This window comes from Salmo trutta, chromosome 20, assembly GCF_901001165.1.
Source record: "Salmo trutta chromosome 20, fSalTru1.1, whole genome shotgun sequence".
Classification (NCBI taxonomy): Eukaryota; Metazoa; Chordata; class Actinopteri; order Salmoniformes; family Salmonidae; genus Salmo; species Salmo trutta.
The window spans coordinates 13,435,118-13,461,827 of record NC_042976.1 but is presented as its reverse complement, the minus strand read 5'-3'; the positions used below and the strand labels follow the sequence as shown (position 1 = coordinate 13,461,827).

General features: G+C 47.9%; 1 protein-coding gene across 5 annotated transcripts in view; it reads right to left on the bottom strand.

Annotated features, from left to right (window-relative positions):
• Positions 1 to 1,420: 1,420 nt before the first annotated feature.
• Positions 1,421 to 26,710, bottom strand: part of LOC115155576 (DNA-binding protein SATB2) — a 42,097-nt gene continuing 16,807 nt past the window's right edge. The window contains exons 2-11 of one of the 5 annotated variants that reach the window (XM_029702300.1): positions 25,701 to 25,827; positions 22,896 to 23,019; positions 22,214 to 22,316; positions 19,550 to 19,600; positions 18,842 to 19,431; positions 17,736 to 17,948; positions 15,469 to 15,606; positions 14,445 to 14,597; positions 13,186 to 13,380; positions 1,421 to 4,174 (exon numbers count right to left, since the gene is read on the bottom strand). In XM_029702300.1, the coding sequence (XP_029558160.1) occupies positions 3,464 to 4,174; positions 13,186 to 13,380; positions 14,445 to 14,597; positions 15,469 to 15,606; positions 17,736 to 17,948; positions 18,842 to 19,431; positions 19,550 to 19,600; positions 22,214 to 22,316; positions 22,896 to 23,019; positions 25,701 to 25,827 (2,405 nt within the window). In that variant the 3' untranslated portion in view covers positions 1,421 to 3,463. The remainder of the gene's footprint in view (positions 4,175 to 13,185; positions 13,381 to 14,444; positions 14,598 to 15,468; positions 15,607 to 17,735; positions 17,949 to 18,841; positions 19,432 to 19,549; positions 19,601 to 22,213; positions 22,317 to 22,895; positions 23,020 to 25,700; positions 25,828 to 26,710) is intronic. The other 4 variants (XM_029702301.1, XM_029702302.1, XM_029702303.1 and 1 more) reach the window with 4 other exon arrangements.

Below are 26,710 nucleotides of genomic sequence, written 5' to 3'. Positions count from 1 at the left end.
GTGTGTGTATGCATGTGTGTGTGTATGCAGTCGGGCCAGCCAGTAATGACAGAGGCGGGGCAGTAGCTTTGACTGACAGGTGTAAGTGTGGTGTGGTTGGGTAATAGCCCACTGAGCAATCCCAATAACCCTGCAGGTGAGCTACTTTATTCAGTCACACAAAGACCACATGGCTCTGGATAGCTGCTAATGGCTCCTGATTGATGGACCAATCACACAGCACAGACCCAAATGGTTTACAGGACCAAAAGGGACAGAAAGACACAAATGGGCGAGAGGCAATTTCTATTCTGCCTCACAAAACCTGAAGGAGAGCTGGGCCAGTAACACAAGGCCATAGATGAGAACATCACAGGCAACATGTACATATGATGGGGTATAAGAATGCTTATATTCATATTCCATTTGAAGACTAATTTTACCATTCCTAATGAACATGGCCCTGGTCCTAGATTGGTCTGTGTGACCAGCTACCCAGCCAACCAGTCAGCTACCCAGCCAACCAGCCAGCTACCTAGCCAACCAGCCAGCTACCCAGCCAACCAGCCAGCCAGCCAGCCAGCCAGCCAGCTACCCAGCTAACCAGCCAGCTACCCAGCTACCCAGCCAGCTACCCAGCCAACCAGCCAACCATTCAGCCAGCTACCCAGCCAACCATTCAGCCAGCTACCAAGCCAACCATTCAGCCAGCTACCCAGCCAACCATTCAGCCAGCTACCCAGCCAACCATTCAGCCAGCTACCAAGCCAACCATTCAGCCAGCTACCCAGCCAACCATTCAGCCAGCTACCCAGCCAACCATTCAGCCAGCTACCCAGCCAACCATTCAGCCAGCTACCCAGCCAACCATTCAGTCAGCTACCCAGCCAACCATTCGACCAGCTACCCAGCCAACCATTCGGCCAGCTACCCAGCCAACCATTCGGCCAGCTACCCAGCCAACCATTCAGCCAGCTACCCAGCCAACCATTCAGCCAGCTACCCAGCCAACCATTCAGTCAGCAGCCTTTCCATGTGAATTACTGTGAGTCCCTGTGCGTTGCCTCTTATTAGAAACCTCAGTCATGAGGCTTTAGGGAGGCCTCTAAATGATTGGCTTGGAGAAATGCAGGGCTAGCCACAGTCCCTCTGTGCGCTCGCAGTGTGTGTGTGTGTGTGTGTGTGTGTGTGTGTGTGTGTGTGTGTGTGTGTGTGTGTGTGTGTGTGTGTGTGTGTGTGTGTGTGTGTGTGTGTGTGTGTGTGTGTGTGTGTGTGTGTGTGTGTGTGTGTGTGAGAGAAAATACTTGTTCTGGGTCAGGGCTTGGTATTCCCTCTCTGATGGATGTGACGGTCCTCTATGTGTGTGGCGTGTCATTGGATCACATGGCATTTGACATACAGAGACAAGATTTAACCCTGAATCATAAAGATTGACAGAATCGAGCGATATAACACAATGTATTGTATGATTGATTAATTCATGAATTACAGTACAAGACAGGTCATTCACGTAGCAGCTGCCTAGAGTCAGACGGGTAAATAATGGTTACTCTGTTACTTTGTCTGTGTCCCAAATGCCACCCTATACCTTATACAGTCCACTTCTTTTGACCAGGGCTCATAGGGCTCTCTTTGGGATGCATCCTTCGACATAAGTACCCGCTCTCAGATAAGGATTTGTACTGAACTGTACACACACTTGTACATAACACACAGAGGTCAAGCCTGCTGTGTTTTCCAAAGGCTCCAAACATGTCAGATTGTTAACAGCTGTAGCAAAAGCTCAGTTTATTCGTTGTGTTTCCATTACTTTTTGGATTCCACTCCCGTTTCAGCCAATGTCCGTCTCTCTTTGGAAGAACACGTGAGTTGCTTAGCACAGCATGACAGGATTTCTACTCGCTAAACGTTACAGTAACTGCTTCTTTTCTGGTTTTCTTCTGCTCTTTGTTCGGCAATGTGTGTTCCTCATGTCTCAAAAACGTCTCTCGTTACCAAAACAACCATGGTGCTCGGAAAGCCAATATTACAAGCATGAAAATAGAAGTAAAAAATAAACAGCTATGACAGCAATAACAACAATAACAACCATAACAATAATGATAATGATAATCATGGATAAAGATAGCAATAAATATGGTGAAGTTACATGTGGGTAGGTGTGGTGGAAGGGGACACTGTGGGCACCAATTATAGAGAGAGAGAACGAGGGATGGGGACAGAGAGAGGAAGAGTGAAGGGGTGGGCTAGTGCACATAAAGTGACTGATTGATTGCAGATACCCGATTGGTTGCTGAATCTCCGTTCTGTTGTGCCCCTCCCTGTTTCTTTCCACACAGGGAGAGGTTGGGTATGCAGGGGGGACAGAGGACAGACCAGAGTAACTGTTATCCTGAGGGTCCTTGTACACCACTGGGTCCTCATTGTCCTCACAAGGCTGTCCTCTCTTATGTCCTAAACCACGATACGTTCAGCTAGCAGTGTCCTCATAAACCACAGTGGCCATACACACTAGGTTAGTGTGTAATAACTGCTGTACAGTGACAGAGAGAATGAACCATCTTTAGAGTGGGGGTTAGGGGGCAGGGCGTTAGAGGGATGGTCTGGTCCATCGCATAGGGATGTTGTTGCACCATTGAGGGTTGGCAACGGGAGCTGGATGGGAGGGGCGATTCCAACTTCAAAAAAATACCATAAGCTTCCATTCTGGACTTACACCATATTTGTTTATCATTGGTGAATTCCCCCCATACCACTGTTCCTACCTCCAACCAACACCCATCCACTATCCAACCTCCCACTCAAACTGCCAACACTGTCAAAGACCAAAGACTAGAATGGTCCTGTCATGGAGGGGCGGAGAGGGGGACGAGTTGGAGGACAGCTACAGCAGCCAGTTCTGTAGATCTGGAGCTGAGGGACCACAGGATGGTGGAGGTCTGAGCAGGCCCCCAGTATTCAGTCTATGACTGTCAGTTAGGTTCCTGACTCAAGACCCAGCATCGAAATAAGGACAAGTGCTCAGCATGTGGGTGCGGTTGAGACATTAGGGAGAGTAGTCATTGGACAGAGTGAAGCTGAATTTTGGGATTGGCTCAATTCAAGAGTGGTGTTGATGTGGCGAGTTCTTCTTGTGGACAGGGGTGAGATGTGTATGTTTGGTTATCTCTCTGTCTATTGGTTCAGTGAACATACTATACTAACTGTTCCACATGGCTGCTGTTTCATGGCATATCCCTGTTGCTGAGGTAACAAATTGTATTTTCACTGAAATCCCTCTTTGACGAGCCCTCCTTAAGATCCCTTCTGTCTGTATATTTGTGTGTCAGTGAGTCTCATCTATGCCTCTCTTCCCCTCTCCCAGTGTCTTGTTCCCATTCGCTTCCCCTCGTCTCTCTCTCTCTCTCTCTCTCGTGTCTCTTTGTCTCTCGTGTCTCTCTATCTCCGCCCGTCTCTTCCAGTGTCTCATCTAGTCTCTGGGTCTCTATCTCTGGAAGTCAGCTTGTTCTCTGGGACTGGATGAGGAGCTACTAGGGGGCAGGGAGCTGGCTCGGCCCTCACCCAGACCATGAGAATGCCCCTTGTCCTTGCTCTCCTCCATGGCTCCCATGCTGGTCCCTGAAGACTGGCCTGGGGCTAGGGCCAGGGAAGGGGCTGACCCTGCTGTGCTGCCCTCTCTCTCCCCTCCTTCCCTCTCAGTAGTGGGGTACATCTCCTCGTGACCATCCTCACTGGACTCAGGGTCCTCTGAGCTGGAGAGGAGCTCCTCGTCTCTGTATTCGCTGACGTCCACGCCGCCAGCCCCCTCCCCCAGCTCCTTCAGCCGGCCGTGGTGCTTGACATGGTAGCGCTGGTTCTGGAAGAACTTGATGATGGTGTGTTTGGGCAGGTCCAGCTGGGCTGACAGGGTATGGATGGCTTCCTGGTCCGGGTACAGACCCACGTCCTGGATGAAGCTCTGTAGGATGCCCAGGGCTTCTAGAGAGATCTTAGTGCGCGACCGAGGCTTCTTAACGACCGTGCAACCACCGACTCCTGGACCGCCCGTGCAGCCACCGCCACCACCACCTCTTTCAACGTTCTGTGACCCTTCGTCGTTACCCTGAGCGGGCACGGGGTCCTCGCGCATGGGGGAGTGGTGCTTCAGGGGCTGTGGGGGTTGCCTGTGCAGCGCCTGGTGAGAAAAACAGTACATCTGATTAGTGGGGATCAGTGACCCCTCATCAAAGCTACAGAGTAGAGAGCCATTCCACAGGCGTCAGAGGTCTTTCAACAACAAGTTCAACTAGGTTAACAACAGCGATGCCCATTGGCTGAGCCATGTTTAACAGCGGTGCTCATTGGCTGAGCCCAGGACAGAGCCAGTCAGTGCTTCATAGCTCAGATACCATCGCAGATGGACAATATTATAGCTACCTTTGACCTATGACCTGGATGTAAGATTAGCACGTAGTAAAACTACAACCACCGTCTCTGCCATCAATCACGGACCATCATCACTGTTTAACCAGACAGGGCCAGAACATAAACAGCTGAGGTGGAGAGGGACGTGTCTCCAGTCTGCTCTCTGGTTGGACTTACGCAAATACCCACTGATCATTAACAACACTGGGGGAGATGGGCACTAGAGGAAAGAATAGGTGGTAGACTGGAGGAAGACAGTAAAGAAGAAGAGTGAGGGGGCAGAGGGGTGAGAAGAAGAGCAGAAGGAGAGGTCCAGGAGGGTGGGTGAGACAGAGTCAAGGTTAGTAAAGGTGAGAGGTGATTAAAGCCAGGGGAGACAGTGGGATTAGAGACAGTGTTGTTGTCCAGTTGTCTTGTGAGACGGTAGAGGAGTGTCAGAGAGCCAGGATACTGAGAGAGCTATTACATACTGTAGCTCTGTCCCGCTGGTTTACGACTCGGGCCCCCGCTCAGTCACTGTGCCTCTGCTCTGGAATGCTAAACTATAAATATGTGGTGCATTAAAATTAAAGGACCCACATAAAGATAATAGTCATTCTCTTTTCTCTCTCCCTCCTCAATAATAACAGGGTATTACTTAAATAATATTGAGGACAAGCCAGACCATCAAATTGCTCAGATTTCACTTGTGGGGGATGTTTGAGGGTAGCGATTTACAGGAAGAGTGTGGGTTTGGTGATTTACAGGAAGAGTATGGGGATTGGGTGATTTACAAGAAGAGTGTAGATTGGGGGATTTACAGGAAGAGTGTAGGTTGGGTGATTTACAGGAAGAGTGTAGATTGGGTGATTTACAGGAAGAGTGTAGATTGGGTGATTTACAGGAAGAGTGTGGATTGGGTGAGTTACAGGAAAAGTGTGGATTGGGTGATTTACAGGAAGAGTGTAGATTGGGGGATTTACAGGAAGAGTGTGGGTTGGGTGATTTACAGGAAGAGTGTAGATTGGGTGATTTACAGGAAGAGTGTGGATTGGGTGAGTTACAGGAAAAATGTGGATTGGGTGATTTACAGGAAGAGTGTAGATTGGGTGATTTAGAGGAAGAGTGTAGATTGGGTGATGTTTTCCTCTCTCTCTTTTCTGTTGTTTCTTATCTTTTTTAATGTCTATGTGAAACAAACAGCAATCACAAAAAGCGAGAGATTGAGAAAGAGAGGAAGAATGGTGACAGCGGTAGAGAGAGAGAGAAATACAGGATGAAAATAGCTCTCGCCTTTGGACCACACACTCCTCACAACCTCACATGCACGCAAACCCCCACAGAGATATTGAAACACTTAATATTTAAATTGATAGTGAAACATCGAAGAGTTACAAGCCCTTCCCTCTTCCACAACCAGGAACAAACACACACTCACAAATAGACACCAGACAGTAATTTCTTTACTCCTCTCACAGACGGATCCACAGACATACACACAGAGGCCTGGTCTCCTTCATGCACTAATGATGATATCCGTGGCAACAGGAGAGAGCCTAGCCAAACGCACGAGGGGTATGGGCTCTGGATTAAGGAACCACCAGTCAGCCCAACCACCAGTCTCTCATGAAGAGAGTCAGTGCCAACCCAACATGACTCCAACCCCAAATCCTGCTAAGCGATGAAACCTCCTTCCCTTCCCTCCCCTCCCCTCCCCTCTGTCCTCCATCGTTTCACCCTTCCAGTTAAGCCTCTACCCCGCCAATCCCTCAATTTCTGTACCCTCTACCCCTCTACCCCGCCAACTGAGCTTCTACCCCTCCACCAACCTCTCCGTTGGGATACTGTAAACATCAGTCACTTTACAGCTACACAGTACTGTCAACTCTGGATGGAAGTTGTTCTCCTCGTGGCATAATTCAATATTCTTCTATTTTCTCTCTTGATTTTTTTCCTTCTTTCAGTTGCAACAAGGGAATGCTGTATTTTAATTATTTAACTAGGCAAGTCAGTTAAGAAAAAATCCTTATTTACAATGACAGCCTACCCCGGCCAAACCCTAACCCGGACCATGCTGGGCCAATTGTGCGCCGCCCTATGGGCCTCCCAATCACGGCCGGTTGTGATACAGCCTGGAATCGAACCAGGTTCTGTAGTGATGCCTTTAGCACTGAGATGCAGTGCTTTAGACCGCTGCGCCACTCGGAAGCCCCTTGTAAGTTCATTGCATTAAAGAAAAAGGTTTCCTTTTTAACACAAATCAAGGCGAATTACAGAGATGCAGAGCTATTAAATAATTATACTACATGAAATATTCAGACTAAAGCCTTAATGAGGGCTTGTTCTCCTGGGGCCACGGGCAGACCACGGGTGGTGTGTGTGTGTGTGTTTCACTGTGTGTGTGTCTGTGTGTGTGTTGATGCTGCCTGGGACTGTTTGCTGCCACCGGAGACACCATTAACACACAAATAAATATGTAATGACAGAAAATACAGTTTTCTGTTCATTTTCTGCATGACTTCACCTTTCACCTTTCCTGTTAATCAGTGTGTTTTTTCTTCTCCCTCTCTCTCCTGTGTCACCAGGCCTGGGGAGTGGATGAGTCACTGTGTGTGTGTGTGTGTGTGTGTGTGTGTGTGTGTGTGTGTGTGTGTGTGTGTGTGTGTGTGTGTGTGTGTGTGTGTGTGTGTGTGTGTGTGTGTGTGTGTGTGTGTGTGTGTGTGTGTGTGTGTGTGTGTGTGTTTCTGCGTTTGTGAGGGTGTGCTGGCAAACTGTATGACCTTTTTGTGTGTTCAAGTGTGTGTGTGTGGAAATCTTTCCACTTATTAAAGCAATTAAAGCATTAAGCTGGCTGTGGTTTACCGAGCTAAGAGCTGAACTCAGCCCCTCAAACTGACAATTAGACCATCAGAGGAACCAATAGGTTTATAAAAGTGTTAGCATGTGTAGACGAATGAAACTACATAACGAGACAGAGGGGGGCAGCAGAAAGAATAGTGTGTGTGTGTGTGTGTGTGTGTGTGTGTGTGTGTGTGTGTGTGTGTGTGTGTGTGTGTGTGTGTGTGTGTGTGTGTGTGTGTGTGTGTGTGAGAGAGAGTTTATGTGTGTAGAAAGAAGGGAGCTTGTTGCCAGCTCACTATCTAGTCCAGCACTCGTGGGGTCTCAATCCGAGGTGCAGGCAGCACACAGTACCCATTACCCAGCAGAATTCAATTTAGCAAAAACAATAGAGAAATTATTCATAAGGGCAGGGCCTGCCAAATTAGCAGAGGGACGCACTTACTGCTCAACACATGGAGGTATAAGCAGGGCAGCAGAGTGTGTACTGCTGGGGAGGAGAGCCAAAGAGCCAGCATCATCAGGGCCAGATCAGCCATGGAGAAAAGTGAAGCTGTCCCCACGGGTGTGAAATGGGCTGAGTAGGTAGGGTAACACAGGACACACACAGCCTGAATACACACACACTTATGCACGCACACGCACACACACACACACACACACACACATACACACACACACACAATGCCACCTGTGGATCTAGTGGACAAGCACATACAGTACATGGTACTGTAGATATGGGGCGGCAGGTAGCCTGACCGTAGGTCCAGTAACTGAAAGGTTGTTGGTTTGAATCCCAGAGCCGACTAGGTGAAACATCTGTTGATGTGCCCTTGAGCAAGGCACTTAACCCTAATTGCTCCTGTAAGTTGACTACAATGTAAATTTAGAAAGGCTGACATACTGTACACACCCAGATAGTCATACTCACCCTGATCAGCCATGATCAGACATGCTCAGATACCTGACCAACCATGATCAGACATGATCTGCCATGATCAGATACCCGACCAGCCATGATCAGCCATGATCAGACATGCTCAGATACCTGACCAACCATGATCAGACATGATCAGCCATGATCAGATACCCGACCAGACATGAACAGCCATGCTCAGACATCGGACAAGCCATGATCAGACAGGATCCGCCATGATCAGATACCCGACCAGCGATGATCAGACATGATCAGCCATGCTCAGACATCGGACCAGCCATGATCAGACATGATCAGCCATGATCAGATACCCGACCAGCCATGATCAGACATGATCAGCCATGCTCAGACATCGGACCAGCCATGATCAGACATGATCAGCCATGCTCAGACATCCGACCAGCCATGATCAGACATGATCAGCCATGCTCAGATACCTGACCAACCATGATCAGACATGATCTGCCATGATCAGATACCCGACCAGACATGAACAGCCATGCTCAGACATCGGACAAGCCATGATCAGACAGGATCAGCCATGATCAGATACCCGACCAGCCATGATCAGACATGATCAGCCATGCTCAGACATCGGACCAGCCATGATCAGACATGATCAGCCATGATCAGACATCCGACCAGCCATGATCAGACATGATCAGCCATGCTCAGACATCGGACCAGCCATGATCAGACATGATCAGCCATGCTCAGACATCGGACCAGCCATGATCAGACATGATCACCCATGCTCAGACATAGGATCAGCCATGATCAGACATGATCAGCCATGATCAGATACCCGACCAGACATGATCAGACATGATCAGCCATGCTCAGACATTGGACCAGCCATGATCAGACATGATCAGCCATGCTCAGACATCGGACAAGCCATGATCAGACAGGATCAGCCATGATCAGATACCCGACCAGCCATGATCAGACATGATCATAATTAAAATGTTATAGTGCAGTGGTAAATTCATAATTCATTACCCTTGAGTCTTTTTGTTTTTGGTCAGTGGTTGTGTGGGGTTGTGTGGGGTTGTGTGGGGTTGTGTGTGGTTGTGTGGGGTTGTGTGGGGTTGTGTGGGGTTGTGTGGGGGAGAATAGTATTCACATAATGTGTGTGTATAGTGTACAGTGAGTGTATTTGTGTGTGTATAGTGTACAGTGAGTGTATTTGTGTGTGTATAGTGTACAGTGAGTATATTTGTGTGTGTATAGTGAATGACTGAGCTGTGTAGCAGCTGGGACATGTGTGGTCTGTCTGTGGTGACAGGCAGGGAGGCGGGATGGTGTGTGTGTGTGTGTGTGTGTGTGTGTGTGTGTGTGTGTGTGTGTGTGTTGTTCTGTGTTGGATGTATCATAGTGATATTGACAGACTGTGGGTGGGTAGTCTCACCTTGACAATTGACGTGTCTGGGTGTGTCCCCATCCTTCCCCCTATCCCCTACCCCCTCCTAACGGGGTATTTCCTCCCCACAACACAACACGACAACAGTCGGTTTACTCCCGTGTAGATGACTGGATCCTCACTGATAATATCTTTATATAATATTAACATATTCATTTATATTATGGTCACTGGAGAGGCAGGTAGCCTAGCGGTTAAGTGCATTGGGCCATTAACCAAAAGGTCGCTGGTTTGAATCCCCGAGCTGGCAAGGTGGAAAAATCTGCATTCTACCCTTGATCAAGGCAGTTAACCCCCACCACCTCCCCGGGTGCCGTGGACATCAATTAAGGCCCCCTGCACCTCTCTGATTCAGAGGGGTTGGGTTAAATGCGGAAGACACATTTCAGTTGAATATGTTCAGTTGTACAACTGACTAGGTATCGCCCTTTCAATATTGTAGTTATTACTGAGAATTATGAATTATAACTAAGAATAAATCAATTAAAATGAGAGGAGGAATGAGGGGGAGAAAAACCTGGCCATTGTACCTTTGTCCACATGGTAATCCTGATATTACTGTGTGACCACAGAATGGCCCTGTATGCACATATGTTCAGTTTTAATGCATAATGCATGTGGGTCCTCAGTGATTTCCATCTAATAACGACCCTGGCTGGCATTGGAGAAAGTCCATTTAATCAGCAAGGCCATCTCTTCATGTGCTCTAAACAGTGTTTGTGTTTGTTGGGTTTGAGGGGTGGGGTTGAGCGGTGGGGGTTAAGGGTGGGGTTGAGGGGTGGGGGTTAAGGGTGGGGTTGAGGGGGGTTGAGGGTGGGGGTTAGGGTGGGGTTGAGGGGTGGGGTTAAGGGTGGGGGTTAAGGGTGGGGTTGAGGGGGGTTGAGGGTGGGGGTTAGGGTGGGGTTGAGGGGTGGGGTTAAGGGTGGGGGTTAAGGGTGGGGTTGAGGGGGGGTTTAAGGGTGGGGGTTGAGGGGTGGGGGTTAGGGTGGGGTTGAGGGGTGGGGGTTAAGGGTGGGATTGAGGGGTGGGGTTGAGGGGTGGGGGTTGAGGGGTGGGGTTGAGGGTGGGGGTTAAGGGTGGGGTTGAGGGGGGTTGAGGGGTGGGGCTGAGGGTGGGGATTGAGGGGTGGGGGTTAAGGGTGGGGGTTAGGGTGGGGTTGAGGGGTGGGGTTAAGGGTGGGGGTTAAGGGTGGGGTTGAGTGGTGGGGTTAAGGGTGGGGGTTAAGGGTGGGGTTGAGGGGGGGTTTAAGGGTGGGGGTTGAGGGGTGGGGGTTAGGGTGGGGTTGAGGGGTGGGGGTTAAGGGTGGGATTGAGGGGTGGGGGTTGAGGGGTGGGGTTGAGGGTGGGGGTTAAGGGTGGGGTTGAGGGGGGTTGAGTTGTGGGGGTTGATGGGGTGGGGTTGAGGGTGGGGGTTAAGGGTGGGGTTGAGGGGGGTTAAGGGTAGGGGTTAAGGTGGGGTTGAGGGGGGTTAAGGGTGGGGGTTAAGGGTGGGGTTGAGGGGTGGGGGTTAAGGGTTAAGGGTGGGGTTGAGGGGGGTTAAGGGTGGGGGTTAAGGGTGGGGTTGAGGGGTGGGGGTTAAGGGTGGGGGTTAAGGGTGGGGTTGAGGGGTGGGGGTTAAGGGTTAAGGGTGAAGTTCGGGGGGTTAAGGGTGGGGTTGAGAGATATGCAGGGCAGGTATCACATGTAATTTCCCAGCAGTATGAGAGATCTCCAGTGTCGATCAGTTCTTCCCCAGGTTGGTATTTGGCTCAGATCTGTCTGTCTGTCTGTCTGTCTGTCTGTCTGTCTGTCTGTCTGTCTGTCTGTCTGTCTGTCTGTCTGTCTGTCTGTCTGTCTGTCTGTCTGTCTGGTATTGCTTATCTATTGCTGACGGTCTGATACAACAGCCTGGGGTAGAGGGTCATCACCTTTGACCGACCCCAGCCACCCCCTCTGACTGACCCTAGCCACATCACAGGGACAGAAGGAGGTAGAAAGGTATTCCATCCAATAATGACCCTGGCTGGCATTGGAGAAAGTCAATTTAATCAGCAAGGATGGACTACTGTACCTCTGCGTGTGATGCTATATGCATAGCTTTCCCTGTGGCTCAGTTGGTAGAGCATGGTGTTTACAGTGCCAGCATGGTGTGTGCAACGCCAGGGTTGTGGGTTCGATTCCCACGGGGGGCCAGTACAAAAAAATGCATGAAATGAAATGTATGCATTCACTACTGTAAGTCTCTCTGGATAAGAGCGTCTGCTAAATGACTAAAATGTAAATGTAGGTGTCTAAACATCTTTTTGGTGTGGATCATTATTTGTGGATCTCTGTTGTTATTAATATGTGACTGGGGTCTCTGTTCTCTACTCCACATTGATGTTGTCTCATATGTATCGATTGTATTATCTTTCCTGCTCAAATCATTTCTTATTTTAAATTGTTTTAATAAAAATATAAATAAATAGTGCTATGCTGGATAAAACTGTAATCACATAGGGATGGACAGTGCAGACCCATAGCACTAAGGTTAGTATGCTTGATAAAACTGTACTCACACAGGGATGGACAGTGCAGACCCATAGCACTAACGTTAGTATGCTAGATAAAACTGTACTCACATAGGGATGGACAGTGCAGACCCATAGCACTAAGGTTAGTATGCTGGATAAAACTGTACTCACACAGGGATGGACAGTGCAGACCCATATCTCTAAGGTTAGTATGCTGGATAAAACTGTACTCACATAGGGATGGACAGTGCAGACCCATAGCACTAAGGTTAGTATGCTGGATAAAACTGTACTCACACAGGGATGGACAGTGCAGACCCATAGCACTAAGGTTAGTATGCTGGATAAAACTGTACTCACACAGGGATGGACAGTGCAGACCCATAGCACTAAGGTTAGTATGCTGGATAAAACTGTACTCACACAGGGATGGACAGTGCAGACCCATAGCACTAAGGTTAGTATGCTGGATAAAACTGTACTCACACAGGGATGGACAGTGCAGACCCATAGCACTAAGGTTAGTATGCAGGATAAAACTGTACTCACACAGGGATGGACAGTGCAGACCCATAGCACTAAGGTTAGTATGCTGGATAAAACTGTACTCACATAGGGATGGACAGTGCAGACCCATAGCACTAAGGTTAGTATGCTGGATAAAACTGTACTCACACAGGGATGGACAGTGCAGACCCATAGCACTAAGGTTAGTATGCTGGATAAAACTGTACTCACACAGGGATGGACAGTGCAGACCCATATCTCTAAGGTTAGTATGCTGGATAAAACTGTACTCACACAGGGATGGACAGTGCAGACCCATAGCACTAAGGTTAGTATGCTGGATAAAACTGTACTCACACAGGGATGGATAGTGCAGACCCATAGCACTAAGGTTAGTATGCTGGATAAAACTGTACTCACATAGGGATGGACAGTGCAGACCCATAGCACTAAGGTTAGTATGCTGGATAAAACTGTACTCACACAGGGATGGACAGTGCAGACCCATAGCACTAAGGTTAGTATGCTGGATAAAACTGTACTCACATAGGGATGGACAGTGCAGACCCATAGCACTAAGGTTAGTATGCAGGCTAGGTTAACTGATCCTAGACCGGCTGGTCTCACCTGTGGGTCTTGGGGCAGGTGTAGTACAGTGTGGACCCTGTCACTGTGGTGGTGCCTTGACTCCTCTTCATACACCATGTCCCTCTCTGTCTGGGACAGGGTCAGGAACCTCCGGATGGTACACAGGTTCTCCCACAGAGTACGGTTCTCTGGGCTAGGGTTCTCCTTCCACCGCAGCAACTCACACAACCAGCCCTGAGATAGGGAGGTGGGGAGGGAGGGAGGGAGGGAGGGAGGGAGGGAGGGAGGGAGGGAGAGAGAGAGAGAGGGGGAGAGAGAGAGACGGAAAAGATTTGATTATCTCTGCTAGAATGGGCCAGTCTTTGACACCAGCTGTTGTGTGCATCCAGACTCCACCAGCATGCAGTGTTAATAACCTGATCAGTTCTCCACCTCTCTCATCATCCCTTTCTCCTCTCAGCTGCAGCAGATGGGTGCAGTGAGCCATGACCCCCAGCCTAGCCCAGCCAGCCCCGGACCCCCAGACCCCTGAACCTGGGAGACACAGCTTGATCACCACACAACCTGCCACTCTGCCACAAACACACGCACGCACACACACACGTAGACACACACAATAGTGTCCCTGCTGTAGATATCCATTCTCACTGAGTGACTCACATGCTGCAGCACCATCTCTTCATGTGCTCTAAACAGTGTGTGTGTGTGTGGGGGGTTAAGGGTGGGGGTTAAGGGTGGGGTTGAGAGATATGCAGGACAGGTATCACATGTAATTTCCCAGCAGTATGAGAGATCTCCAGTGTCGATCAGTTCTTCCCCAGGTTGGTATTTGGCTCAGATACCTCTGTCTGTCTGTCTGTCTGTCTGTCTGTCTGTCTGTCTGTCTGTCTGTCTGTCTGTCTGTCTGTCTGTCTGTCTGTCTGTCTGTCTGTCTGTCTGTCTGTCTGTCTGTCTGTCTGTCTGTCTGTCTGTCTGTCTGTCTGTCTGTCTGTCTGTCTGTTATTGCTTATCTACTGGTGTGGAAGTTAACTGACAGTCTGACACAACAGCCTGGGGAAGGTCATCCCACCCCCATCACAGGGACAGGAGGAGGTAGAGAAGCTGCCCATACCCACCTGACAAGGGCCAGATGTGTTTCCATTCCCTTAATGGTTAAGGTTAGGATTTGGAGTTGGGTAATGGGATCTTAGATGTTAAGGGCCACTTCTACCTCAAGCAGAGGGACACACTATGGCACAATAGATTGGGAACATTGTAGCAGGATAGGAACTATGTCATGGGTCAAACAGGCCTCTCACCTGGCTCTTGTTGGCAGCCACCTTGGCGAACAGCGCCTGAGACACTTTGGCCCTCTTCATCTCCTGCTGGATCTCATCATAGATACCTGACGTGATGTTGACCAGAGACTCCAGCTTCAGGGGCAGGTCTGGGTTGGGGCCTGGTGGCTTGGGCTGGAGGGGAGGAGGGATAGAGACCAGGGAGAGAGGGTCCACAGAGAAAAAAACAGTTATCTAACCATGAAGTTGTACCAGAGTTTGGCTGAGTGGGTAACACTGCCAACTCCAGTCCACATGTCACCACACCAAGGACCAAAGGTTTTAACTAAGCATGATGGGTAATCAGTTGATGATCAGTTTACGTTTAGTTTTTTTACACACATTATACACATAGATGTACATGTTTCCGACATGGAGAATGTATACAGATGAAAAGTCATTAAGCCATTCTCTCTCCTCTCCTTTGTACTCTAATCTCTGTTTGAATTACCCTGTATTTAATCTCATTATGTTCTCTTCGAAGACTTTGAAGTTATCTGTGCAGGTCCAGACTAGTAATCTGACGTTCCCAAGTATAAACTATGGCATCAAGATAAATATGTACAGACAGAGTAATGATGATGCCGAACAGAGAGAATACTTGTTTGCCCTGGTATGGCATCATAGTATGGTATCTGTGATGGTCCTATAAGGCTGTGTGGAGTTGGGAAGTATATCAAAACCAAGTGTCCCTCTCTCTAGCACATGTTACTATGACAACAGGTTAAAGGCTGTTTCTCCATGGTAAACATGTGAAGAGAGGTACAGAACGCTTTCTTTAGAGTCAATTACCAAAATATACTGCATGTGCTGTAGCTACAACAGGAAGTAGCAATAGTCATGTACTTTGGGACTATTCCATTGGTTCCACAGTACCATGCAAGCTAAATAAATCATAGCCAGTATTTGACATAAGTATTTCAGCCATTTCTGACCAAAAGTAATTCTGTATGAGGTACATTCTGTGAGCAAGTCAAAAGCGATTGTGGATGAATCCACTGCTCACCACAGAGGTGGCTTTGGTCTTGTTCTTCCAGATAGCAGCCCAGGCGTCAGGAGTGAGCTGCTCGTCCATACCTCTCTCCCACACCTTCTGCATGAGGTGGTATGGGACATGGTTAGTGATGGTCGGTCTAAATAGATCCTGTCAAACGTTTACACACGTTACCATTTCTTCAGCCACAAATACAACACACATAGAAACAATCAATGAAAAGTATTTGAATGTATTTAAGTGCCTTTTCTCAAGCTATGGTTAGATACAGATAGATCAGAGTGTTTAGTACTATCCCCTTTCCATTATCTAACCTTGACTTGAGAGACCCTCTGGTGTAGAACGCAGACACACTAACATCACAGACACACTAACATCACAGACACACCAACACTAACACCACAGACACACTAACATCACAGACACACCAACACTAACATCACAGACACACTAATACTAACATCACAGACACACTAACATCACAGACACACTAATACTAACATCACAGACACACTAACATCACAGACACACTAACATCACAGACACACCAATACTAACATCACAGACACACCAACACTAACATCACAGACACACCAACCACTAACATCACAGACACACCAACACTAACATCACAGACACACCAACACTAACATCACAGACACACCAACCACCAACATCACAGACACACCAATACTAACATCACAGACACACCAACCAATACTAACATCACAGACACACCAACACTAACATCACAGACACACTAACATCACAGACACACCAACCAATACTAGCATCACAGACACACCAACACTAACATCACAGACACACCAACACTAACATCACAGACACACCACACTAACATCACAGACACACTAACATCACAGACACACCAATACTAACATCACAGACACACCAACATCACAGACACACCAACCACCACTAACACCACAGACACACCAACCAACACCAACACCACAGACACACCAACACCACAGACACACCAACCAATACTAACACCACAGACACACCACCACTAACATCACAGACACACCAACCAATACTAACACCACAGACACACCAACACCACAGACACACCAACACCACAGACACACCAACACCACAGACACACCAACCAATACTAACACCACAGACACACCACCACTAACATCACAGACACACCAACCAATACTAACACCACAGACACACCAACACCACAGACACACCAACACCACAGACACACCAACACCACAGACACACCAACCAATACTAACATCACAGACACACTAATACTAACATCACAGACACACCAACATCACAGACACACTAACACTAACATCACAGACACACCAACACTAACATCACAGACACACTAACATCACAGACACACCAACCAATACTAGCATCACAGACACACCAACACTAACATCACAGACACACTAACATCACAGACACACCACCACTAACATCACAGACACACCACACTAACATCACAGACACACTAACATCACAGACACACCAATACTAACATCACAGACACACCAACATCACAGACACACCAACACCAACACCACAAACACACCAACCAATACTAACACCACAGACACACCAATACTAACACCACAGACACACTAACATCACAGACACACCAACCAATACTAACATCACAGACACACCAACACTAACATCACAGACACACCAACCAATACTAACATCACAGACACACCAACCAATACTAACACCACAGACACACCACCACTAACATCACAGACACACCAACCAACACTAACATCACAGACACACCAATACTAACATCACAGACACACCAACATCACAGACACACCAACACCAACACCACAGACACACCAACCAATACTAACACCACAGACACACCAATACTAACACCACAGACACACTAACATCACAGACACACCAACCAATACTAACATCACAGACACACCAACACTAACATCACAGACACACCAACCAATACTAACATCACAGACACACCAACCAATACTAACACCACAGACACACCACCACTAACATCACAGACACACCAACCAATACTAACATCACAGACACCAACCAAAGCAAACTCAAAGAAAACTTTCCAACCTCCAAACGACAACTAAAACACAAAGACAACATGATCCATCAACGAGGCACAAAGACAGACAGACCTCACACAGTCAACCGACACACACAGGCCCTGCTGTAGGGGAGCTTTGTGGAGAGTGTCTACAGTAGTTTTGGGGGTCGGTGGGTGGTGGGCGGGGTACCTGTGAGAGGCGCGGGCCCCCGGGGCTGGAGGTAGGGGTAGGGGGCAGGCCGACAGAGGGGTTGATGCTGCGCTCACGCTCCTCCTGGTAAATACGGTCTCTCTCCCCCTCAGGGAGGATGAGGAAGTTCTGCATGGCTTTGAGGTTGACCAGTAGGGACTGAGAGGCAGAGCGAGGGTCCTCCTCCTTCCGCAGAATCTCCGACAGCAGGCCCTGGTGCGTGCACACACACACGCGCGCACACACACACACGCCGCAAACGTATACTTTTAGAATGAGTGGCTTGCAGCTTGCATACACACACTGTACTCACTCGCACGTACACACAAGCATGCAGACACACACACCCTTCACCTGCTCTAAAGCTGTAACCTCCCACCCCTCATGTGGGCTCCATATTGGCTCTAATGGGGCGTGTGTGAATGCAGCAGGTGTGTGTACTGCTGGGAGGGTGGAGGAGGAAACTGAACTGGAGCGGGGGAACACAGCAAGCTGTCGCACCAGATTACCTCACTCATAACACTATACAGAGAGATGAAACTGAAACTGTCTGAAACCCAGAGGAGAAACCAAATCATAATATATTGCTACTAATTTGTCTCAAAGTCATCTCAATATTCCAAATATAACGCTATTGTCTTGAATGGGACATCAGACCTTGATATTCCTTCTATCCTCTCGCTCTGTGTCTTCAGTTCTTCAGCCCTTCCCTACCCTGCCCTGTCCTGTGTGTGGCTACACACTTTATGGGTTTTCTGCCCTGTGTTCTGTTAAAGGCCATCCAAGTCTGGTTACCTGTGTTCTGTTAGTCTGGTTACCTGTGTTCTGTTAGTCTGGTTACCTGTGTTCTGTTAAAGGCTGTCCAAGTCTGGTTACCTGTGTTCTGTTAGTCTGGTTACCTGTGTTCTGTTAGTCTGGTTACCTGTGTTCTGTTAGTCTGGTTACCTGTGTTCTGTTAACTGTATTACCTGTGTTCTGTTAGTCTGGTTACCTGTGTTCTGTTGACTGTATTACCTGTGTTCTGTTAGTCTGGTTACCTGTGTTCTGTTAGTCTGGTTACCTGTGTTCTGTTAGTCTGGTTACCTGTGTTCTGTTAGTCTGGTTACCTGTGTTCTGTTGAAGGCCACGCGGGCGAACACAGCCTGTGAGACGCTGGCCCTCTTCAGTTCGTCCCTGACGTGCTGGTAGATATCAATGGAGACCTCCGCAGCAGACGGGTTGCTCCCAGGGTCCCCAGGGGCCCCTGCCTTGGAGGGGCGAGGGATGGGAGGGTGGTTGAGGAAGTGCTGGTTGAGGGCCTGTGGGTGCTGGTGGGCTAGCAGGCGGCTAACAGCTAGCTGCTGGTTGATGAGGTGAGCCATGGCTAGCTGCTGTCGGACCAGCTGAGGGCTGAGCTGGGGGGAGAGAAGCCCGCCTGGGCCGAGGAGAGGTTGGAGGGAGGTTGGAGGGCCGGGAGGGGGGACCTGGCCACGTAGAGGGGGGCTGTTGTGGTGCTGGCCATGGGGCGAGGGGGGGTGTTGTTGTTGGGATTGTTGTTGTTGTTGGGGGGGTTGGGAGGGGTTTTGGGGGTCCCCGGACCCACCCTTGAGGAGAGCACCTCCACCCCCTCCGAGGTGGCTGAGCTGGACCAGGCTGGCCAGGTGGGGAGGGGGACGCTGGCCCAGGACATAGAAGTCTGCCAGGCTGTCTCTCTCCACTGGGGAAGGGAAAGGAAGGTGGGGGAGGGGGAGATGAGTGTGGTGCTTGTCTAACACCACGGGACAAATCCTAACTTCAGTTAACCATAGAAACAGTACAAACAGTAGATTCGTCACCTTTGATTTCAGAATGTTCTCTTCCTGGCCACATCTTCTCCTGATAGTCTCCTAGGAAACGAGAGAGAGATAGGGTGAGATGCAAAACACCTCACAACACACACATATACACATTCCTCTCCTCTACACCTATCTGCACTTCTCAACTATGACTGACAAGACAGCCAGCCAACGGGTGATCACCCATTCCTCTCCTCTACACCTATCTGCACTCCTCAACTATGACTGACAAGACAGCCAGCCAACAAGTGATCACCCCTTTACTCTCTGGGTAATCTTGGTTGCGAAAGTTGTCGCTGCCTGAATCTGTCCACGAGAGATTACTCTCTGGGTCCACATCTGGAGACTAGCGAGCATACAGCATGTGTTTCTCCCTGCCAGTCAGAGACCAGAACTAATAGTGGAGAGGCTGTGTAACCCAACACTGCATCAACTCCCTCTGTCAGACAACCGCTGCCTCCCTCTACATCACTTTATTCTCTTTATTCACAGTCTCTCTGTGTTTGGGTTTAGGCAGGGTAATAATAGAGCTATGGGGGATGGGAGTGTGTGTGTGTGCGTGTGCATGTGCGTGCAATGGAGGACCAGGAGGCTGGAGAGGAGAAGAGAAATTGTCCCGTGCAGGCTGTGAAATGGACAGACAGACAGACAGACAGACAGACAGACAGACAGACAGACAGACAGACAGACAGACAGACAGACAGTGGGGTGGGGTGGGGAAGGGTGGGGTGGGGTGGGGACAGTGGTCTGTGTGGGACTGTGAAGCAGGCCTGTGTTGTACTGTAGGACCCCCTGTGGTTGTGGTTACACTGAAGAGTCTGTGTGAAGGGGATGTCAGTTAACAGGCAACACTGATGAGTCTGTGTGAAGGGGATGTCAGTTAACAGGCAACACTGAAGAGTCTGTGTGAAGGGGATGTCAGTTAACAGGCAACACTGAAGAGTCTGTGTGAAGAGGATGTCAGTTAACAGGCAACACTGATGAGTCTGTGTGAAGGGGATGTCAGTTAACAGGCAACACTGGTTAGTCTGTGTGAAGGGGATGTCAGTTAACAGGCAACACTGATTAGTCTGTGTGAAGGGGATGTCAGTTAACAGGCAACACTGATGAGTCTGTGTGAAGGGGATGTCAGTTAACAGGCAACACTGAAGAGTCTGTGTGAAGGGGATGTCAGTTAACAGGCAACACTGAAGAGTCTGTGTGAAGGGGATGTCAGTTAACAGGCAACACTGATGAGTCTGTGTGAAGGGGATGTCAATTAACAGGCAACACTGAAGAGTCTGTGTGAAGGGGATGTCAGTTAACAGGCAACACTGATGAGTCTGTGTGAAGGGGATGTCAGTTAACAAGCAACACTGATGAGTCTGTGTGAAGGGGATGTCAGTTAACAGGCAACACTGGTTAGTCTGTGTGAAGGGGATGTCAGTTAACAGGCAACACTGATGAGTCTGTGTGAAGGGGATGTCAGTTAACAGGCAACACTGATGAGTCTGTGTGAAGGGGATGTCAGTTAACAGGCAACACTGATGAGTCTGTGTGAAGGGGATGTCAGTTAACAGGCAACACTGATGAGTCTGTGTGAAGGGGATGTCAGTTAACAGGCAACACTGAAGAGTCTGTGTGAAGGGGATGTCAGTTAACAGGCAACACTGAAGAGTCTGTGTGAAGGGGATGTCAATTAACAGGCAACACTGAAGAGTCTGTGTGAAGGGGATGTCAGTTAACAGGCAACACTGATGAGTCTGTGTGAAGGGGATGTCAGTTAACAGGCAACACTGAAGAGTCTGTGTGAAGGGGATGTCAGTTAACAGGCAACACTGGTTAGTCTGTGTGAAGGGGATGTCAGTTAACAGGCAACACTGGTTAGTCTGTGTGAAGGGGTTGTCAGTTAACTGGCAACACTGAAGAGTCTGTGTGAAGGGGATGTCAGTTAACAGGCAACACTGATGAGTCTGTGTGAAGGGGATGTCAGTTAACAGGCAACACTGATGAGTCTGTGTGAAGGGGATGTCAGTTAACAGGCAACACTGAAGAGTCTGTGTGAAGGGGATGTCAGTTAACAGGCAACACTGATGAGTCTGTGTGAAGGGGATGTCAGTTAACAGGCAACACTGATGAGTCTGTGTGAAGGGGATGTCAGTTAACAGGCAACACTGATGAATCTGTGTGAAGGGGATGTCAGTTAACAGGCAACACTGATGAGTCTGTGTGAAGGGGATGTCAGTTAACAGGCAACACTGAAGAGTCTGTGTGAAGGGGATGTCAGTTAACAGGCAACACTGAAGAGTCTGTGTGAAGGGGATGTCAGTTAACAGGCAACACTGAAGAGTCTGTGTGAAGGGGATGTCAGTTAACAGGCAACACTGAAGAGTCTGTGTGAAGGGGATGTCAGTTAACAGGCAACACTGATGAGTCTGTGCGACAGACTTTCAGACACCAGCGAGGGGTCAGCCCAGGACAGAACTGGGAATGGCCATTGGCCGCTAAGAGGCTGTCACTCAAATGGCTTGCCCAAATAAAGTACATGATAATCATGGTCTGTTTTAGGTTAGAGAAGGATAGGAGACAGTTTGTAAAGTGGCTGTGAGAAGGGGGTTGATATAAATGGTGTAAAGAGAGAATGGTCCATGCCAGCTGGAGGTCTCAAGGGGTCACAACGCTCACCTTTGATTTTCTTATACTTCTTGTACCAGCGTCCAAACTCCTGGCATTTGGCAGTGGAGACATTGGCATAGTAGGAGCTGTTTACTATCGAGGAAATCATACTCTGGAGAGAGAGAAAGAGAGAGAGAGAGAGAGAGAGATATAGAGAGGGAGAGAGAGAGAGAGAGAGAGAGAGAGAGAAAGAGAGAGAGAGAGAGAGAGAGAGAGAGGGGATTGACTGGAAACAAATTTGCATGGTCGCTCACACACACACGATCATTGAAGAAGACAGACATATATCACCAGAGGAAGCCCCCTATGGAATTAAAGCCCCTCAGCAGCCACATATGGCAGAGATCAACACCCTCACATCCAGACAGCACCACACACTGATGAGGAATAGGCTTAGCCAGACATAAGGGCCCTGTTACCCTGCATTGCCTTAAACCCAGGGCTATCTTCCACCCCAGGAATGAGACTGTCCCAGTGGCCTCGGGCTAACTTTCTCTTGTTTCACACATGCATTATTTAACCCAGGACAAATGCTTCGTTTTGGGCAGTATGTAGTCCGTGCAAAAAAGTTGATGCTGAACCTGCTTAGGAACAGAGGCTGTTAAGCCCCCCACACACCAATTGTGAGAGAATTGATCAGATCAGTGTAGTAATGGACTGTTGTGGAGGTTTGATAGGGCTGAAGATTTACCTGTGACAGAGGACACTCCTTAGCCAGTGTGCTTTGGTTCATCTCCTTGAGAAGCTCCTTAAGAGCGTTCCTCACCGTGGCGTGGTTCCACTGCTCTGACGGAAGATCCTCCAGCTTGGCAAAGCTGCAGAACGTTAAACGAAGTCAGTCACATACTTCCTGTCCTGGGGCTGGTTGCACCTAGCCTGGGTTAACTAGACTAGGTTTAACCAGGCTAGGTTGCATCAGCTTTGTGTAAGTTCCTCACTACATCATACTGAATTCTTTAAGTCAGAATTATTGTCAATAACTAGGGAATTGGAATGCACATTCATACACTATATATATAAAAGTATGTGGACACCCCTTCAAATTAGTGGATTCGGCTATTTCAGCCACACCGTTGTTGACTGGTGTATAAAATTGAGCACACAGCCATGCAATCTCAATAGACAAACATTGGCAGTAGAATGGCCTTACTGAAGAGCTCAGTGAATTTCAACATGGCACCGTCATAGGATGCCACATTTCCAACAAGTCAGTTTGTCAAATTTCTGCCCTGCTAGAGCTGCCCCCGTCAACTGTAAGTACTGTTATTGTGAAGTGGAAATGTCTAGGAGCAACAACGGCTCAGCCGCGAAGTGGTAGGCCATACAAGCTCACAGAACGGGACCGCCAAGTGCTGAAGCGCATAGCGCATAAAACTCCTTACCGAGTTCAACACTCACTACCGAGTTCCAATTTGCCTCTGGAAGCAATGTCAGCACAAGAACTGTTCGTCGGGAGCTTCATGAAACGGGTTTTATTCATGGCCGAGCAGCCGCACACAAGTGTAAGATCACCATGTGCAATGCCAACGGTCGGCTGGAGTGGTGTAAAGCTCGGCGCCATTGGAAACGCTTTCTTTGGAGTAATGAATCACGTTTCATCATCTGGCAGTCCGATAGACGAATTTGGGTTTGGTGGATGCCAGGAGAACGCTACCTGTCTGAATGCATAGTGCCAACTGTAATGTTTGGTGGAGGAGGAATAATGGTCTGGGGCTGTTTTTCATGGTTTGGGCTAGGCCCCTTAGTTCCAGTGAAGGGAAATCTTAACGCTACGACGCTACAACGATAATGTTCACATATCTGGCATTACTCATCTCATATGTATATACTGTTTTCTATACTATTCTACTGTATCTTAGTCCATTCCGCTCTGACATCGCTCGTCCATATGTATATAGTCTTAATTCATTCCTACTTAGATTTGTGTGTATTGGGTATATGCTGTGTAATTTGTTATATATTACTTGTTAGATATTACTGCACTGTCGGAGCTAGAAACACAAGCATTTTGCTACACCCGCAATAACATCTGCTAATCACGTGTATGTGACCAATAACATTTGATTTGATTTGATTCTGTGCTTCCAACTTTGTGGCAACAGTTTGAGGAAGGCCCTTTTCTGTTTCAGCATGACAATGCCCCCATGCACAAAACGAGGTCCATACAGAAAGGGTTTGACGAGATCGCTGTGGAAGAACTTGACTGGCCTGCACAGAGCCCTGACCTCAACTCCATCGAACACCTTTGGGATGAATTGTAACGCAGACTGCCAGCCAGGCCTAATCACCCAACATCAGTTCCTGACTTCACTAATGCTCTTTTGGCTGAATGGAAGCAAGTCCCCGCAGCAATGTTCCAACATCTAGTGGAAAGCCTTTCCAGAAGAGTGGAGGCTGTTATAGCAACAAAGGGGGGACCAACTCCATATTAACGCCCATGATTTTGGAATGAAATGTTCGACAAGCAGGCATCCACATACTTTTGGTCATGTAGTGTATCACATCCAGAGACTGTATTATTCCACAAACCACAAATGTATTTGCCTCAACTCCTATCAGTCACTGAGGGCAATACCGGTTGTCAGGTGAAACCATCACCATGAAGACAGATGTAAACAAAGCTGGATGGTATGCAACAACACAATACTGACCACAATCCACTCATCTGTAGTCTATCTATCTCCATTTATCAGGAACATCTTCACTCACTCTTTGGGAAATTGCAAGTTACTGCAATGAAAGCCCTCTGCAAGTTACTGCAATGAAAGCCCTCTGCAAGTTACTGCAATGAAAGCCCTCTGCAAGTTACTAGTATGAAATCCATCTGCAAGTTACTGCAATGAAAGCCCTCTGCAAGTTACTGCAATGAAAGCCCTCTGCAAGTTACTGCAATGAAAGCCCTCTGCAAGTTACTAGTATGAAATCCATCTGCAAGTTACTGCAATGAAAGCCCTCTGCAAGTTACTGCAATGAAAGCCCTCTGCAAGTTACTGCAATGAAAGCCCTCTGCAAGTTACTGCAATGAAAGCCCTCTGCAAGTTACTAGTATGAAATCCATCTGCAAACTACTGGCATGAAATCCCTTTGAGAGAGAAGGGCAAATAATATATAAATCTCTGATGCTGGGATCTGGGCTAGCTGTCTCCTTAGATCACTCACAATTTTGATTTTAAACTTAATGTTCCATTATGGTAAACTGTTGAACTATGAGAATCTATTGTGAAAGTGTAGAATATGCCAAGATGAGATCAGTCCCCCAAAGGAACTCCATTCTGACTCAGTAACTCCAACTAACTCCAACTTTATTCCAATAGTTGGAATGTGTAGTGTAGCCTATCTCCAAAATCCATCTATTTCTAAACAGTGAAAAAGCCTTTCAATAAATTGTCACTGCGCGCTTATAAGCTGTGTAGCTAAAGCTGTATCTGCAAATCACATTTTCCTCCTCACCCCTACAGTAACACACACGTTGGCACACGCAAAACCACCCACACACCTCTGTAGCTGTATGTGGAGAGTGACCATGTGATAGACGTCCAGCAGCATGTCAGCCACCGTGGCTTCAGGAGCGTCTGATAGGAAGTGGATGGGCAGAGGGTTCCAATGACCCACCTTGATGATGCCTGAGAGAGAGAGAGAGAGAGACAGAGAAAGAGAGAGAGACAGAGAGAGATGATTAGTGAGATACAAATGTATGCTCCCACCCTCCCTTGCTCACACACACAGGTAATATAGAGGTAAACTTCATACACACAGGTAATATAGAGGTAAACTTCACACACACAGGTAATATAGAGAGGTAAACTTCACACACAGGTAATATAGAGAGGTAAACTTCACACACAGGTAATATAGAGGTAAACTTCATACACACAGGTAACATATAGAGGTAAACTTCACACACACAGGTAATATAGAGGTAAACTTCACACACAGGTAATATAGAGGTAAACTTCACACACACACAGGTAATATAGAGAGGTAAACTTCACACACAGGTAATATAGAGGTAAACTTCACACACACACAGGTAATATAGAGAGGTAAACTTCACACACACAGGTAATATAGAGGTAAACTTCACACACACACAGGTAATATAGAGGTAAACTTCATACATACAGGTAATATAGAGAGGTAAAATTCACACACAGGTAATATAGAGGTAAACTTCATACACACAGGTAACATATAGAGGTAAACTTCACACACACAGGTAATATAGATGTAAACTTCACACACAGGTAATATAGAGGTAAACTTCACACACAGGTAATATAGAGATAAACTTCACACACAGGTAATATAGAGGTAAACTTCACACACACACAGGTAATATAGAGAGGTAAACTTCACACACACAGGTAACATATAGAGGTAAACTTCACACACACAGGTAATATAGATGTAAACTTCACACACAGGTAATATAGAGGTAAACTTCACACACAGGTAATATAGAGGTAAACTTCACACACACACAGGTAATATAGAGAGGTAAACTTC